This window comes from Chinchilla lanigera, unplaced genomic scaffold (assembly GCF_000276665.1).
Source record: "Chinchilla lanigera isolate Chin_1 unplaced genomic scaffold, ChiLan1.0 scaffold00002, whole genome shotgun sequence".
Lineage (NCBI taxonomy): Eukaryota > Metazoa > Chordata > Mammalia > Rodentia > Chinchillidae > Chinchilla > Chinchilla lanigera.
Genome location: NW_004955403.1, coordinates 793218 through 811093, shown reverse-complemented (window position 1 = coordinate 811093; position 17876 = coordinate 793218). Strand labels below are relative to the sequence as shown.

The following is a 17876-nucleotide window of genomic DNA, read 5'->3' as shown; positions in this document are numbered from 1 at the left end:
ATGGCGGTGGAGGAACCTTAGCAGCAGAAGCAGGAGCCGCTGGGCAGCGACTCTGAAAGTGTTGACTGTCTGGCTTACAATAAATCTATCCTGGCTCAGCAGGACCAAATTCAGCAAGAGATTGCTGTGCAGAACCCTCTGGTGTCAGAGTGGCTGGAGCTCAGTCCTGTACAAGGAGTATGCTGAGGACGATAACCTCTACCCACAGAAGATCAAGGACCTCCTCAAGCCGGGCGTGGTGGTGCATGCCTGTAATCCTAGCACTTGGGAGGCTGAGGCAGGAGGATCATTGCGAGTTCAAGACCAGCCTGGGCTACAAAGTGAGCTCAAGGCCAGCCTGAACAGCACAGTGAGACCCTGTCTCAAAAAAAGATAAAAAAAAATATAAATATAAAAAAAGGACTCCTCAAAAAGTACCCATACATCCAGAAGACCCGGCCTGATGGAAACTGCTTCTGCCACGCTTTTGGATTCTTCCACTTGGAGGCGCTGCTGGATGACGGCAAGGAGCTGCAGCTGTTCAAGGCTGTGTCTGCCAAGAGCAAAGGGGACTTGGTGTCCCAGGGCTTCACTGAGTTCGCCTTTGAGGATTTCCACAGCACGTTCATGGACCTGACGGAGCAGGTGGAGAAGCAAACCTCTGTAGCCGACCTGCTGGACTCCTTCAGTGGCCAGAGCACCTCGGACGACCTGGCGGTGTACCTGTGGCTCCTCACCTCAGGCTACCCGCAGCGGAGAGCAAGCTCAAGCACTTCATCAAGGGCGGGCGGCTGTCGAGGTGTTCTGTCAGCAGGAGGCGGAGCCCCTGTGCAAAGAGATCGACCACATCCACATCATCACGCTGGCCCAGGCCCTCAGCGAGTCCATCCAGGTTAAATACGTGGACCACCAACCCGCACATCTTTCCTGAGGGCTCCGAGCCCAAGGTCTGCCTTCTGTACAGGCCAGGACCCTACAATACCCTCTATAAATCAGGCTGGCCGGTCACTGCCGCCTCCCCGCCGGCTCCCCTCTGCCAGGTGCTAGACATGTACAGAGATTTTTTGTGGTTGTAAATGACCATGCTCACTTCCCCCTTTCCTGTCTCATAACTTTCCATGTTTTATTAAAAGGGAGATGGTAGTGAAAAAAAAGTAAGACAAGATTCAGAACAAAGTAATCGGAGAATAACAGTAGTTAATACATTACATATTATCTTTAAAGTAGTTATTCAGAGTACAAGATATGAGCATAAAAAATTCTGCCATCAATATTAGTACAAATCTTCCTTTTCGAGGATCTAAGAGACAGTAGTAACATACTCATTTGCATTTTTTCTTTCCCTTTCTTTCCGTTCCCCTTCCCCCATCCCATTTCCTTTCTCCTTCTGAAAAATTTCTTACGATTTCACATCTCTTGCACTTGGACTCAGTCTTATCTGATGGTGAAGCCACAGCGTTGAGTTTCTAGTTCTTGAGAACACTCAGAGGAGGGCAGGCGAGGCTATGTGGGAGATTTCTAAACGCATGTAAGTAATTGCTCAATTAACGTGTGTGCAACAGCTGCCTGTGGGAACATTGCTAACTAACATTCTTTGAAATAGAGGTAGGAAACCAAATGCATCCAAGACCTGATGAACATTTTCCATACCACACCCCACCATCCCGCCTCAGGTGCTAATTCAGCTGCTTCCTTAGAGCAGAAAAAGCAACGGAGCCCATGAGCGAGAAAGGCCCAGCCCCCACCCACCCCACCCACAGAGGCCTCCGCCCCAGTCGCCAGGGCCCCTTCTCTGCGCATCCTTCAGCTTGCAGCCTTCAAGCCCGTTCCCACTGTCCACAAGCTCAGGTCTGCCCTTCACTGGATGGCTGCTGCACCCTTTCCTTCCTTCGTGAGGCCCAGGTCTAAAACAGGAGCCTGCACGCCCCACTTCCTCCCCCCACATCCAGTGCTGGGCCCTCCATGCCCGACGAGTCCAGCCGGCTCTCGGGAACACCCTGGGATGAAGGCCCAGGGACCGCCAGCCACGGGGAGGGCCACCCGGCTGGAGACTCCCAGGAGCCTCGTGCCTCCCCGCCGGCCACCGGCCCAGCCTCCTCGGCTCTTGTCCTGCATTTCCAGAGCACCTCCTCTCCCGCAGCAGCGAAGGGGTAAGAAGTGGAGCAGACACTGGTCGGTCCCCGTTCACCAGGACCTGAACAGCTCCACAGGTACCCCGAAACAGGACCAAAGCGAGCCCAAAGTGAGACAGCAAGGTCTTGGCTCGCTATATCCTAAGGAACAGGACACCAGGTAGCGCACTGAAATTAGAAAGCCACTCACCAGACTGCTGACGCCAGGGATGCCCTCTCAGCGGGACAGAGCGGGCTTCTGCAGAGCCCAGGGTGCGCGATCTGGAGGCGGACACGCGGGCTGAGGCTGACACCAAGGCCTCATGCGCTCACACAGCGCTGGTGACGGCAGCGCCCCGGTCCCTGCAGCTGCAGCAAGTGCTGCCAGAGAGCGAGGTGGCCACAGCGGGGCAGCGCTCAGAGGGAAGATGGGTGCGTCGGGTGCAGTGCTCCGCTTCGCCGTCCGCACTGGGACCCAGGGCCCGGCGCCCAGCGCGTAAAAGAGGAGGGGCTGCACTGAGCTCAGTCACAGGCAGCTGGCTCCCAGAAGGAGGCGCGGTGTGGAAGGGCGTGTGCCACAAAGTGGGAAGCAGAGCAGCGAACAGCACCAGCGAGGGCCCTGTGTGGTCCCAAGGCCACGCCTGCACGGCCCACCGGGACACACCCAGCGCATGCTCTGGCCCCCGATGACAATGCCCTGCTTAACCAGCACCGCCTGTGCTGCCAGTCAGCGTGAGGACGTCGTCCGCACCGGGACGAGGAGAACAGAGGGCGCCGTTGATATCCGTGTGGAGTGTGAGGGGGTGTTGATGTCCGTGTGGAGACAGCACTGTGAAGGTGTAGTGACCGAGTGTGGGCACCTTCTGGCACTGCTGGGGTCCCCAGGCACGTGAATACCGAGAAGCAGCAGAGCTCCTGGTCCCAGGGCCGTGGGCTCCAGACTGCAGCTGTCCCCACACTGTGCCACGTCACGCTCTAAGGGCGGTCAGCTGCGGGGAGGCTGCCCGCCCAGGCCACGTTAGGAGGTGCAGGGAGGACACCCAGCCCAGTCCAGGACGTGTGCGCACGAGAGGCTGCTGCAGCCGGCCAGGGATGGGGGAATGTCTCCGCCAAGGCTGCAACTGCTTGCCTCTCCCAGGAGCACCTTGGGCACTTGGGGAGCAGACGCACCTCTGCATGGGCGTCTCGCTCATCTGCAGAGCAAAACTTCCCATTAGATCACGGACCAGACCCGAACCAGGCCGCAGAGGTTCTGCAGAGACCTCATGCGCTCAGGCCCGCTTTCGGAGCAGCGAGGAAGGACGGGCTGGGTGAAGGGCTCCCCGGCGCCGTCTCTGTTTGCACTTGTGTCCCTTGAAGTGCAACAGCGAAGTGAGAGCTGACCACCACCCCGAGGACGCCTGCAGAGCCCTTTTATACGGCCAGCCTCATGCGCACTGCCCTCGGGAAGCCTGCACCCTAGACAGCTTCAGGAGGCCTGCGGCCCGCCGTCTGGAAAGCAAGGACACTGCCTTCCTGGCCGTGGCTGACAAGAATGAGGCCCGGGGGGCCGCGGGTGGCCGTCACTATTCCTAGTGGCGAGGAGGGCGCTGCCTGTTCGACCAGCACAAACCCTGTCGGGCTCAGTGGACTTGCAAGGTCGTTTGACCTCTAAGCCTCACCCCGGTTCCGAATCAGCCCACCAGAATATGCGGAAGCCGGGCTGAGTGACTGTACTCTCAGGAGAAATTCCTTCGCAGAGCTGGAGCTGCGCGGTCTGCTCCTAACCTTTACTGAGGGAGACACAAGAGACAGCTGCATTCAAACGGCCTGGAACACTGACCTGCACCAGACACGCAGAACACGAGCGTGTCAGGGGGCCAGACACGGGCGACACTGGCGAGCAGGCTCCGCTGGCCACCGCACTTTACTGTTGCTCTAAGACCAGTTCTCCCGTAGTGACCGTGTCTGTGCTACTCTTCCTGGGACGTTTCTATTTGGCTGCATTTTCAAGCCCTCTGCAAAGGCGCCTGAGATGTGACGCCAAGATGTCACCAGAAAGCCCTCTCCACCCTTCCGCTCTTGCCAGTCGCAGAGCAAAATTCCACACAACTAAAGAGGAAACGTCACCCAGAGCCTCTGCGGCCCTCGGAGACTACTCAGCCCTCAATTTCCACCCCTCTCAGAGCCCCTCTACTCAGAGCCTCCCTCCCTCTGTCCCCTCGTCCCTCGAGGCCTTCCCAGCCCTCAGAGTCTCCCCAGCCAGCCAGGTCTCCATGGTCATCAGGGCTCACGCGGCCATCCCATCCTTCCAATGGACAAGTCTACACAGGAAGAAGGTCAGTACCAGGAGTTTCCCTAAGGAGCACAGAATTCGGGGCATGGGGACAAGGACTTGGACCCTCACAGCCACCATCCAAGCCCCAGGCACCCACCTGAGTCAGCCGCATGGGAAATACCTGGGAGAGGCGGAGCACCTGCCCACCCTCACGCCCTTTGATCCTTGGCACTTCCCTTTCTCCAGAACTCACCAGGCTGCCACACTCCCCTCTGACTAATTGCTAACATAGGGACTTTTGCAAAATACTGTGCATCTTTAAAATGTGTTGTCAGAATTAGCTCCTATACGTGAGAGTTGTCGTATTCAGAAAACATTGTAACGTGTACATTTTATTCGGGTAGAGCTCTAACACCGCAGAGTGTGTGCGCAGGCCAGTGGCGTGGCACGTAAAGAAAAATATCAGTTTTCTCTTGGACACTAGGACATTTGCTACAGACGCTCTGTCTGGGAAAGTTTGTTTGTTTAGCTCCTGTAACACATAGGTCGGTGAGTTCTGCAGCCTCTCTTCCAGCCTCCTTCCTTGAGTTCCAGCAAGCACTCAAGATGCAGGGGCGACGGGAAACGCTGCAGGGCCTTTCTGGGGCTGATCGGCTTCAGCTGCACCCAGTGCCTGGGTTTCTCGGGTATGGAGAAGCCTGCTCACCTTTGTCTCTCTAAGGTGATAAGACAGGAGATGTCCCTTGGCTGGTGCCCGACTTCTCCGAGCACTTAGATGCCGTGGCACTGGAATGCGTGGCCTGGCCATCTGAGGCGCAGTCTCGCCCTGGGCTGTTCAGGTCTCCACCTGCCCTTTGGTCGCTGTCTTCAAGGCCAGCACTCCCGAGGGAAGCGAGGTCCAGCTGTGGGAAGTGCTAAGGTGTGGGAGGAGGAAGAGGTCGCCCAGGGAAAGTTTCAGGGAGCTCAGCTTCTTTTGTTCAGCTAAGTAGTTCTCCATGCCAGAGCAAACTGGGTGGGAGCACCTGCTGTGGGAAGGGACAGCGTCCTTTCACGCCCTGGGGTGGAAACCGCCAGCTTGGCAGCCGCTGAGGCTATTGTGTGGTGAAACCTGCCGCTGCTTTGTGTAACGCCCTTGTGTTTGTGTATACAGTCATGAGGTGTGGGGTTCCTAGTCCAGGATTATATAACTCCTCCCGTCGGGATGAAGACAGACCCTTCCCTGCCACCACCGACCAGAACCAGAAATACAGGCCCGCCCCCACCCAGTCCTGCACTCGCTGCGGGTCGGTTCCCCTGGTGTCCATTGTTCACGGGTCTTGGGGTTCAGCTCCCAGTCCTCTGCTCACTGGAGTCCCCTGGAGAACCGTGGGTTGGTTCCGAAGGCCACTTCAGCTCTGAGGTCTGAGCCCCTCGGGCCAGGAGGAGGGGGCCACCCTCTTCTCTACTCCCGGGGCAGCAGGTGTGGCAGAGGTCTGGCCGCCCGAGAGTAAAGGGCATGGCAGACCAGGAAGTCTGACACTGCAGACCTCGCACTCTGGACCTGAGGCGGGCCTCTGCTCATATTCAGGGAGTCATCTAGACCAAATGTGTGTCTTGGCCCAGGCAATCTGTCCCGGGCTCATTGGCGAGGACAATAAAAACAGAAATGCTGCTCAGCTAATTCCAGGCCAGGGGTCACTGGGGCTTCGGAGCCCTGCTGATTGACAAATCAGGAGAGGCAGTCTGGAGCCCCACGAGGATTACTGAGCTCTGTGTTTCGGGGAGAAAGTTCGCTGGTGCACAAGGCAGGGGGCGCCTCTGCGGCTTAGTGCCTGCTGGAACAGAATGTGGCCGGGCCGGAGAGGGAGGTGGAAGACCTCCACGTGGGAGGGGTATCACAGCAGTTTGTCCTTCTGAGAAGGCCTGACACCGTCCTGGAGGTAGGGAGCGGCCCTCCCCTCCATACCACTTAATATGGGTGCCACACCATGCCAGGGAGGCGCCTCCCCCCCCCAGCCATGTCTGCTGCCTTTTTGAAGGGTGGGCACCCTGGTGTGGCTGAGTCCACAGAGGGAGGAATGGTGCCCGTGTTCACAGCCCCAACCTCTGCAGCGGCCTTCCTTCCAGAAGATTCCCCGGCTTCAGCCCCCCACCTCACTGGATTCCTGCCATGACAGCAGGGGCTGCCCTGGAGCGCTGCGCCCAGGTGGACGGATCACCCATCCGCTCTTGGGCCAAGCGTGGCCTGTGGTTGCTATACAAGCAGCACTGCCCAGCCACGTCCCTCCAGAGTACTGACCACGCCTGTGCTGTGGCACGGGCCCTGCTAACATAAAGACTCGCCTTGGTGTCCTGTAAACCTGCTCGTGACTTATTGATTTATGTCTCAGGCAGTGCGGGCTCGGAGGGTCCTGTAGACCTACTCCAGACTCCTGAGTAGTGTGGACAGAGCCGTTGTCTCAGCAGAAAAAGCAATGAACAGGGCTGGGGATTTAGCTCAGCGGCACAGTGCCTGCCTGGCAAGCCCAAGGTTGTGAGTTCGATTCCTGGTACCAGAAGAAAAAAAACAAAGAAAAGAAAAAGCAATGAACAGTAGGAGCTGTGAGCGCCGAAGAGTTCCAGACACCAGCAGCTGATGAATAACTGAGACAGCGACCGGCACTGGGCACAGCCCAAGTTGGCACTGGCGGCGGCAGCAGGGGCCAGAGGGGGCCGGGTCAGCGGCTGGCGTCTGGCATCACCCCATTCATCTGGTGATGTCGGGACAGCCTACAGAGCTGCACTTTGCCACCTGTGGTTTCCATCCGAATCGAGCAGCAGAACCACAGGCCACCCGGCAACACGGGCTGCCGTTAGCAGTGAGCGCCAGAGAGCTGCACTCGAGCGGAGGCTTGGCCGCGGTGGACACGCTCCGTGACTTGCAAGGCGCTAGTGAGCATAGTCAGCCCGTGAAAATGTGCAGGGCCAGGGCAGAGCCGGCCCGGGTCAGCAGGAGCCACAGCCTGTGTTCGGCCGCCGGCTGCCTTGTCGGTCCCCAGAGACCCTTGCCCCGCAGAGCGGAGCACAGCCGGGCTAAGCGGGCAGCACCGTCACTCTAAGCTCAGAAAATGGTGGTTTCGGTATTTTACATTTTGAGCTACTTGTAATAAAATGGAAGAAGCACTGAATTTTTTCTCTACTGCATCAATGTGTGTTTGGTCCAGTGGAGGAGGGTGTCTCACCTCAGGGTGGGGATTTCTTGCCGGGGGTGGGGAGCGCAGGCACAGGGTGAAGAGAGGGAAGCCCCGGAGAGGCTGCAGCCTGCCCTGCTTTCTCTCAGATCCCAGGAACCCGCGGCCTGGGTGGGTCAGGCCCAGGCCTGCGGGCCTCGGGGACAACTGCCCGCAGCTGTGGCCTGCTCAGCTTCCCAAGCGGGGTTTTTAAGGGTCCACCCGGAGCATCTGGTTTAAAAATAGAGAACGCAACTTTGAAAAGAAGCAAAGTCCGGAGCAGTCTTCTCCTGAACACCGTGTTTTTGGCCCGAGGGGAGTCGCTGTGGCTCCGAGGGTGTTTCTCGAATTCATTTTGCGCGCTGTGTGTGGGTGAACTGCTAGTGCATTTACACCTCCGGCCACACAGCGGGCTCCACACAGACTCTGAGCCACATGCCGGCTGTTACGGGGCTGCCACCTTGCCGCAGCAGGGGGCTCCTGGCACCGTCAGAACCGCATGGCCAGCGTCGCCTGCGTGGTTCGTCCTCTGAGCGCTGCTGGAGCCCCTGACAGCCCTGGAGGTGCAGGCACCTACCCTGCACAGTGCCGCCAGCAGCCAGGAGAAGGGATTCGTCTTCTGAGGTGACGGGGCAGCACACGTCTGCAATAGCGCGACACAAAGGGCAGCAAAGCAGAGCGGAGAGGTCACTCTGCAGCCTGGAGGGCAGCAGCTGGCGCCCAAGTCTGGGTCTGTCCTCTGCCGCTACCCCAGAGTGCAGCCGCTGGGCAGCATCTAGCAAACGGTACGCGTGGCTCCCACTCTGGGCCAAGAGCGTCAAGGGGAGTGGACACGAAGCCCCGAGCCTGGGCGGGACGCTCAGGGACGAGCTGGAGGGACATCCGTCCGTCCACGACGGACGCATGCCGAGGACGGGCCCCCAGGTGCCCCAACCAGCAGCGGCGCCATCTCCTGGAGGAGCCAACAGTTGTTGGGAGCGACTGGAGGTGGAAATCGGTCCTGTGTGTGAGGCCAGGACAGAGCCAGAGAGCCTCAGGCAGTCAACATACCTCAGTCTGGAGAAAAGCATCCCGCCTGGACAATTCAGTCGTTAGTTGCTAGGCAACATTACCTCTCGCGATACTGACTGGGCAAGAGTATAACTGAAGGCCCCTACTGTTGTTGTTAGGTCCTCTTACCTGTCAGGTAAGAGTTCGCCTCCACCTGACCCAGCTCTTGTCGCTTGTGTATCTTTTCCTCATGCCCACCGCCGTCCCTCGCCAGGGAGCACCAAGAGACCGACGAGGCCCTACACACAGCCCCTCAGGAGCAGCTGCGCCGAGCAGCGACTGTAGGAGAGGGTCACAGGGCCGGGCTGGCTGCTGGGACCTTCTTGCCAGCACTGCAGCACTGAGGCCCTCGTTGCCCCCCCGCACTGGCCTGCTGAGGGAGGAGGAATGTGGGGACTCCCCAGCAGCTACATCTGAGACTCAGCGCTGGGCAGGCAGGGGGTGAGGAGCCACCCGAGGGGCCTGTGTCATTATCATCCGGGAAGCCGTCGGGTGCCCACACACAGTGTTCCTCCTGCGCTCCTAGCTGACCTGCGGGCCTGAGATCAGCCTGAGCCAGCGCGGTGAGCCAGCGCCCGTCAGGGTGCTTAACAGGAGAGAAGCAGGCGGCTGGGGGCGCGGCCAGGGACCAGGGCTACGCCGTTCCACCTGTTCTGCTGCCACCCGGTCTGAGGGCCCCGCCGACTTCCCCACAGCGCTGCGCCCTGGTCTTCAAACTCAGATCACGCCGCCTTCAGCTCCCACGCTGCCCTGCGTGCCTCTCCCGCGGACCTCTCCTCACCACCTGCACCATCCGCACCCTCAGAGCAACAGAACCCTGGAGGTGTCTATGTATCACGTGTGTGCACATGGACTACACGTGTGTACATGCTTGTCCACCTGTGTGTGTGAGTGTGTGCGCATCTGCACACACACGTGCATATGCATCCACACAGAGGTAATCTTGGACAGCCAGCTCCCCAGGATGAGGGCCAGCAGCCCAGAGTCTTGGGTGGGGTTCCTGTTCCTACTTCCTGGGGAGTCCGTGTCAGCTCTCAGGGCTTTGGAGACCTGGATGGGCCCCACTCACTCTCCGCAGGTCAGCTGTGGGCATTGCCAACCCTGGGTCTCTCGGCAGCTCCTGGACCTCCGCTGATAAACAGCTGGCGCCACAGCCTGGCACATAGCGGGTGTCTCGCGGCCCCGTGACCTGGGGTGGCCCCCTGCCCCTCCCCCAGCCGGCACCTTCTCCCCTACATCAGCTCCCGGCGGGCCCATGCTGTGCCCTCTTATTTCTCCTGCCTGTCCGTCCTGTCCTCCTGTGTCCTCCTCCCTCAGCCTGGACTCCTCACTGCATCCTGGTCACCGGCAGGGCTGCCCGAGCTGCGCAGTCTTCAGCACAGTGGCTGTGCCCCTACGATCAGGCCCTGTGACAGGATGTGGGCGGGGGTCCCCAGCCTCAGGCTGTGTGGGCCAGGGTGGGAGCGCCCCAACACCAGGGACGGGCCAGGCGTTGACAAGCTTGGGTTCTACCCCAGGGGCCACCAATGCAGCCCCGCTTGCTGTGCTATGACGCGTCCTCTGGATCCTTGGCCATGCGACTCTACCCAAGAGGCCCTGAGGGGCCCCGTGACGCTGTCTACACCCGCCAGGCACTGAGGACGAGCACCAGGCTGCAGCCAACACAGGAGTCACGGCCCCCCCAAGGTGCTGGCTGGCTGACCCCAGGAAGGACGAGTTCGGGCGGTGTGAGTGCACGGCCTCCCCGGAATGCTTCCTGCCAGGGTCCTGTTCCCGCCGTGTGGATCAGTGCCCAGTGGGGCAGGGGGTAGCGGGGAGCATCAGAGGAGCTGTGGCCACAGTGCCCACCCCTCCTCCCCTCGGTGTCGCTGGCTGGCCCACGACTCCTCCTTGGCCCCGTGGCCACGCACACCCTCGGAAGCACAGGAAGGAGCCATCCACCCTGGGCCATGCGATTGCTCAGCAGGCACCCGAGGCTGCGTTAGCCAAGAGCACTGACCCCTCCCTGGCTTGGGTGGCAGGTGTCTGGTGGGAAGCTGAGGCAGGATAGACACACGGCACCTGTGTTCTGAGTGACTGTCCCTGGCAGTCACCTTGAGCTCTGGGAAGGACAGGTCTGATCAACAAACCTGCAAGGAGTCGGAGCCACCTGGGCCCCAGCAACTCACCACTCCGGCATGGCCTGCCTGGCCAGTCCTGTGACCCAGTTGCCCAGGACTGCTCAGCTGGGCACGCTCTGCCCTGTCCACACCGCCCGGAGCTTGTGCTGGTGCCTGCTGATGGGTCAGGAGTGCAGCCTCCCAACCACACCCTTCCTCGGGCTCCTTCCGCCCACGCTGCGAGGGCGCATCAGGACAGCGGCAGAACTCAGCTGAGGGGACTCCAGAGCTGAGGCTTTGCCCCAAAACACCAGGAACAAAATCAATTTCCCCCTCACACAGGAGGATGGGACGAGTCCTGAGAGCAGCCCCAGCCCCTGGCGAGCCTGTGTGTGGCCGGTGGTTTAGCACAATTTGGTGTCTTCAGCCCTTATTTGAAAATTAACGAGCGCAAAGGATGAAGGAAACCGTCCTTCGTCAATGTGTCACACCGGCCTTGAGCCCACTGTCACAGGTCTTTCCTGAGGTGTGAGGTGTGGCCTCCCTGTGTCCTGACCACAGAAACCTCAGGAAAAGGCTGGCCTTGGGGATGACAACACAACAGGGGCTGATTTCTAAGTCACGACAGCCTGCTTCTCTTCCTGGTCTCAGGCGTGAAGGGGCGCAAGGACAGCTGCTGGCTTCCTCCCAGGAAAGAAAGGCCCAGGCCCTGCCAGGAGCGGTTCGATGCCAAGAGCAGTGGACCAGGGGCGGAGCTCAGCTCAGAGCCTTGCTCGGGGCAACTGAGTGACTATAAATCTTGTGTGGGCTGCTTTGGCAGCTTACGGTCTGATAGACCTGCTCAGAAGATACAGCGGCTCAGGCGGGGTTCTGTCTGCCAAGATGCCTTCCCCCTCCAGTTCTGATGAGCTGATTTTTTTTGTGAATGGGAAAAAGGTAAGTTTATGATGCGATGCATGGGAATTTTCATATATTCATTACCATGAATTTTCATAAAAGCCAACCTTTCCTTCACTGTGATGCTATTTCTTATCCTTTTAATCTCTCTCTGTCTCTCTCTCTGTCTCTGTCTCTGTCTCTCAAGTCATATATAAGGATGTGAACCTGACCATAAATTTTTAGTTCAAGTTTTGGTGTCAAATTATCTAAACATAGGGACTTCTGCTTGCTTGTTTTTCTTTTGGAATCAGTGGGGGAGATTCTCTTATTTCATCTGGTTTGTTTTGTGGTTTTGCATTCGAAATGGTTTTGCTGTAGACTTTAGCATGCTGGGTGTAGCACTGGACCCTCTGGAAGAGCTGGGAACTGTGTCCGGGCTGGGCCTCTCCAGCGCAGTTCGTCGGCACGCGCACTGCTCCAGCTCTCCTGACACTGAGTTGCTCAGCCACGGGCTATGACAGTGTGGCTGCGCGGACACGGGTGGTGGCTGCGAGTCTCCCTCCTCTTGGTGACTGCCCCGGTTTGGAGATTTGCGCTGCTCTCTGAATGCTGGACTCACAGCGCTCCAGGCTGCCTGCGTGCGTCCTCGCTGGCCAGGAGCCTGGGGATGGGCACACGGGGCTTCGGCTTCCCAGGGAGCAATGCGGTTCCTGGGTCCTGTAGGTTTTCCAGAAGGTGGCACGAGCTGTGCTTCCTGAACTCAGGGCACGACAGGGGCCACGTCCTGGCTGAGAGGGGACGTGCCTGCCTGGCCCATCGGATGCTTGTGTCTTGCCCACCGGGGCTGCGTGTCACTGCTTCCTTGTTGGTGTCATGTGCAGCTCTCAGCACCAGTGAGCCTGCTGTCCTGCCCAAAGCCTGACCTCGGGGTTGTCACCTCACACACTTCCTGACAGCTGGGCGGCCGGGACCCCATGCTCACGTGTCCGAATTTCGGCTGCAGCCATTGGTTCCCGTCCGTTCTGTGCTGGGAACACGGCCCCGCTGTGTGCTCTGGGGAGCTGAGGCAGCGTCGTGGCTGGGGACAGCACAGGTCGGGAGCCACCGGTGGGGCTGCTGGGTGCTCGGGGGAGGAAGCGGTGTGTCGGAGACCTGTGTCTTCGGCTATCAGGCCGCGTTCTCGGAGTACCGCACCTGAGACGCAGGCAGAGCGGCTCCTCTGGCCCACCGCCAGCCCTGCCCTGCCTGTCCCCACCTGGGAAGGACCTCACAGCCGCACAGATGCAGGGCGTGCAGCAGAGGGTCCCGGGCGCTCTGCCTTGTGCTGTCTGCGTCCAGGAATCAGGACTCAAGTGCTGAGCTCATGCTTGGCTTCATGGATCCCCCGGGACTAGAGGGGGCCTGGGAAGAGGAGGCAGCACAGGAGGATGGTGCGCTGCCTGCTGCAGCCCCAGGGACGGGGCTCAGACCCAGCCCGTGTGTGGGGGCGGCGTCCCTGCTCTCTGGGCGCTTGTGGCAGCCTTGCTGCCCGTGTCCTTCCGACTCTTCCCTCGTCTTGCCCAGCTGTCCCACGGGGACCTGGCTGTGCCCTGCAGGACGGGAGGGCAGAGGCTGTGACCTGCCCGCAGCAAAGTGTGGGGCAGAGCTGGAGACGCCTTCTCTCCCTCCGCTGGGCCTCCGGTTCCCGAGGGCAGAGAGAGTTAACAGCAGAGAGGCTGCAAACCCCGCACCTCAGGAAATCTCCCAGCAGCGTTTCACAGCTGTCTGTGGTGTGAGCCATCGAAAATCCAGGCTCATCAGGGTGAATAATCTCCATAGAGATCGGAAACCCAGACGCGGTGAAGCCGTGTCCCCCCTTCTCTGAAGCTCTGGCTCCAGGTGCTCGGGACGTTTTCTGCATTGTTTTCTCTCTGTAAAGCCAGCCCTGTCCGGAACATGCCTCGGAATGGCGGTGCATGGCCGGTGTGCGGCATCCTCGCCCTGACCCTCTGCTTTCCCCGCAGGTGGTGGAGAAGAAGCCCGATCCCGAGGTCACCCTGCTCTTCTACTTGCGGGGAGCCCGTATCCTTTGCTTTACTGTGGCCACTCAGAGGGGTGGTAAAACGCGAACGTGCTGGGAGTGAGCGTGGAGACCACCTTCGTGTCCACTTTAGGGGGCGGTCGGAGCCGGAGCGTGCACTCTCTGAGTCACGCCCTGTTGTGTTTTTCAACTGAACACAACCAAAGGAAGCATCACCCCCAGGATGCACTCACTTTGGAGAAATCTTTACCGCTTTGAACTCATGTCCACCCGACTCCAGTTCCACATTCAGGCGCAGGGATGGAAATCCGCCCTGCGTCCAGCCAGGGGCCCACAAGACATCTTGCTGACTCGTCCCACTCCCTCGCACAATCCTCATCAGAATAAAGTATCATTCACAGATCTCCAGCTCCGAAGCGTAGCCAGTGTGCCCCAGCTCTCAGCTCTGGTCTTGACCCCCCAGCTCCTCCGGGACCTTCCAAAGACATTCAGTGCAACCAAAGCCCAGCGCAGAAGAGTGGCTGTCGGCGGCCACACCACCCTGTGGATGAGCTAGGTCACACACGAGAGGACGGGGCAGGAGACTGTGGTCTGGTGTTCAGGTTTGCAGCACATGGGGCTTCTGATTCAGTGCTCTCCTGCAGGTGTGTAGATGGCCTCAGCTGGGGACGCTGGGTGAGGAATGTGCAGGGCAGTTTGCACTATTCCCAGCGTCCTGTGCGACTGTGGTCGTTTGGCTAAAACTGCATGCCCTCTGAGTGTGTGTGAAGGGCCAGGTGCATGCTGGGCTCCAGGACCAGTGTGGCACTGGACAGCCTCGCCTGGCCCCTCCCAGTCGCTCGCCCTCTGTGGCATTTCCAAATCCCCACACACTTGCTTTGTCTGGCTGTGCCAGGATGGAGAGATCCACCCACGGAGGAGCAGCCCCAACTTAGCCGGCCAGAGCCAGCCTCGGGAGGGGCCTCAGTTCTGGGCACGTGAGGCTGGTGTGGTGTTGCCGGCTGGCCTTTTGACGAAAGCCACTGGCTCTGGTGTCGTTTTTAAGTTGTTTCTCGTGGGGGCTCAGACGAACGGGGAATGAGGGTGCACGAGTGGGCCCTGGGGTCCTGCCTGGCCCGCCCACCTGCGTTGCTGTCCCAGGACTCGCTGGGGCCGGTGCTTGCGTTCACAGCTTTCCCCTGAAGCTGTATCCTCCAGGTGGCGTGAGCTTCAGGCTCCCGAAAACCCCAATTTCCTGCTGACGTGGCCTCTGGCTTAGGCAGAGTGGGACGCAGCCACACAAGGAGCAGATGTGTCTGGAGAGGTCCCCATTTCCCTCCACCTGCTCCCGGCCAGGGATCTGAGGGGGTCCACAGCTCCCCCTGGGTGCTGCACCTATGGAGAGCACCCGCCCTGCCCAGACCTGCCCGGCCCACGATCCTGTCACCTTTCCCTTAGCATCGCCTGCCAGCTACACAATCTATGCTGAGAGCAGATAACAAGTCACACAGTGAGCGGCTTGCGGCCGCTGAGGGCTGGACCTGTGGCTCCTGAGGGTTAATGTCCCCGAGACCCTGGCTCGAGGAGGAAGCTAAGGATGCCTCCGACCCAGCCCAATTGCTGTCCTTCGCCCAGCCTCCACAGCCCGGCTGGCACCTGCAGCTCTTACAGTTCCTGCTATTCAGTTGACAAATGCTGTTCAGGGTGGGTTAGACACACCTGTCCTCTGCCTTAGCCTGTGAGGAAGACGCGCAACGGGCACCATGTTGGAGCCAAGGAGGGCGCCATCTTGAGGCTAGAGAGGGGCACCCAAGTGGGCTGGGGAGGAAACAAGAGGCCAGGACAGGCGCAGAGGCAAAAGAGTAAGGCACTTTTGGGAAACTGAAAGACGTTTGTCCTGACCGATGTGAAGAGTTCAAGGTAGGCACGGGAGGGCGTGACAGGAAATGAAGGAGAAGCCAGGCCTGACTCTGCTGTCACAGCGCCTGCCTGCTGGCTGTCCCAGGGGTCTCAGGAAACTTCTGGATATTTGCTAAGACCCTGGGAAACTCATCTACGTAAGGAACCAAAAGCTAGATTTACAAGGCACCGCTTGTATTTGACCTTAAGGGTTGCTGTATTTCACACATAAAAAATGCAGCCCACCCAGGTAAATTTGAATCTGAATGCATAAGATATATTTATACTAAAATAGCATCCATTATTATCCGAAGTTCAAATACAACTGAGGATTCCAGTGTCTATGTGACAACTCTACTTAAAAATGAGCCTTTGGATGAGTTAACACTGCACGGAAACCCTGGCTGGGCCGGGGAGGAGCAGTCCAGAGGTCAGAAGAGCCAGTGGAACCAGGTTTTCACTCCTCGCCCAGGGCAGCCCTCGAATGCACGTCACGAAACTGTCCTCAGCGCTGACAATGCGAATAGACTCTGTCCACCAGCCAAGAAAAACTTGGCCTCTTCATTTGGAAATGCCAGGATGCCAAAAGCCAAGACTAAGGCTTTGCTGCCTCCCACACCCAAGCTGACGGAGCACCAGAGGGACGCCCCACAGTACTCAGGCGGGAGGCCGGGCTCAACCAGCTCACACTGGGGACTGAGGTGTGAGAGCGGGGCGTGCAGCCCTTCTGGGCTCCACAGAGAGACAGCGCCTCACGGCAGCAAGCAGGCTCATCCTGACTCTGCCTCACCTCTCCCTGGGAATTATTCATTAAAGTGAAGATTAGCCTCAGCCCCTGCCTCCGCCCAAGCTGGGAACGTGCTCCACCCCTGAAATCCTCTTAGGCTTCCAGAAAACCTCCCAAGCAAACTTCAGTCAACTCCTGGATGCGGTTCCAAGAGAACCTGAGGCGGAATATTTGCATATATCTGTTCTCCCTTTGTGAAAATATGCAAGTGTCTTAGGGGAAAAAGACACAGCCATCGTGGGCCTTGCTGGCTCTGGAGCACAGGGCTGATTCGTGTTTGCCAATCCCAGGAATGGCGAGAGCCTTGTGCCACTGTACCAGGGAAAGTCCAGCCTTGCTGGGGGTATTCTAAGTCCTCCACGGCCCCTGTGGGGGATCCCCCAGGGTTCAGACCCGTTGTCCACAAGGGTGCATACCTGGCCCCAGTGCCATGAGGTCCACAGCCCCACTCTACTCTGTGGGCAAATGTCCAGGTTGGTCCCGTGGACGCTAATGGGTTGGCTTCAAGGTGCTGCCTTGTGCTCCATCTTATGAGCTCTCTGAACTCTGGGAAGTTTTATCATCAGAGATGCACCCAGACCCGAGGCTTGCAGAGGAGCAAAGGTGGGCTCAGGAGCTCTCTTCTGCCCTCCGTGGGCTCGTTGCCCATCAGTCCGTGTTTGGACGGCCATACCCCTCACGCGGAGCTGGTGCTCAGACACAGCAGAGCTTTGTTCTTACACCCCTTGCTCTCCTGCCACTTGCAGAAGCTCTGTGTCCTGTTTGCTATCATCTGTCTTTCCTCTTGCTGTTTAATTTCCTTATTCTCCAGGTTCGTCACATGAGAAGCCATGTGCTATCTAAGCCTGTGTGTCTGATTTATTTCGCTTATACAGTCACTCGTAAGCACAAAGCTGAGCAAACTCTCTCAGCAGGAAATGAAGCCAGTGTGTACGGGTCGGGAGTCGTGTGCCTGTCCCAGCGCCGGGGCCTTTCCTTGACTCTTTCCCTCCAGTCCGTCTCACGGGCACGAAATTCGCCTGCGGAGAGGGTGGCTGCGGCGCCTGCACCGTCATGGTGTCCAGGTACAGCACCACAAACCAGGAGATCCGGTATCCTTTGTGTGGCCTCTCCGGGCACAGTGGGATGGGCACTCCTGGCCCCTCCCCCTAGGCAGCTAACACCCAGGCACTCCCAGGCCCTGATGCCCTGCCTGCAGAAGATGCCCAGCCTGCGCACCAGCCTCTGTACTCTGCCTCAGAGTAGGAGGCTCTCGGGCAGCGGTCAGGAGAGGGGCTCACAGACAAGGTGAGCATCGGGCGTGTCTGACGTACACTGAGCCCTCTGCAGCTGTGCCAGCCTCATCCTGGACGCAAACCTCTCGCTGGTCACCTGTGCAGGCAAAGGAGGGACCATCTTGCGTAGGTGGGGAATGTGGGTGAGGAGGAGCAGAGGAGGTGCCAGCGATAAGCTTAGGACACATAGCATTTGGGGTAACTGTGGGACACGTAGACACCTGCTGGGCACCCAGAGAGACACTGTCACTAGCAAGGAGCCTCCTCCAAGCCATAATTCATTAGAGGTTGTGACAAGGCTGATAAAAACACCAGCAGTGTTGACATCTACTGCATACCAGGTTGTTGACAGTA

At 58.9% G+C, this 17876-nt stretch overlaps 1 protein-coding gene and 1 pseudogene across 2 annotated transcripts in view; both read left to right on the top strand.

Annotated features, from left to right (window-relative positions):
* LOC102022452 lies at positions 1-2780 on the top strand (annotated as a pseudogene).
* An 8390-nt stretch (positions 2781-11170) lies between these two features.
* LOC102004541 (aldehyde oxidase 4) overlaps positions 11171-17876 on the top strand; it is a 105002-nt gene continuing 98296 nt past the window's right edge. The window contains exons 1-3 of one of the 2 annotated variants that reach the window (XM_005373240.2): positions 11171-11620; positions 13567-13624; positions 17243-17339. In XM_005373240.2, coding sequence (XP_005373297.1) covers positions 11567-11620; positions 13567-13624; positions 17243-17339 — 209 coding nt within the window. In that variant the 5' untranslated portion in view covers positions 11171-11566. The remainder of the gene's footprint in view (positions 11621-13566; positions 13625-17242; positions 17340-17876) is intronic. The other variant, XM_013511857.1, reaches the window with a different exon arrangement.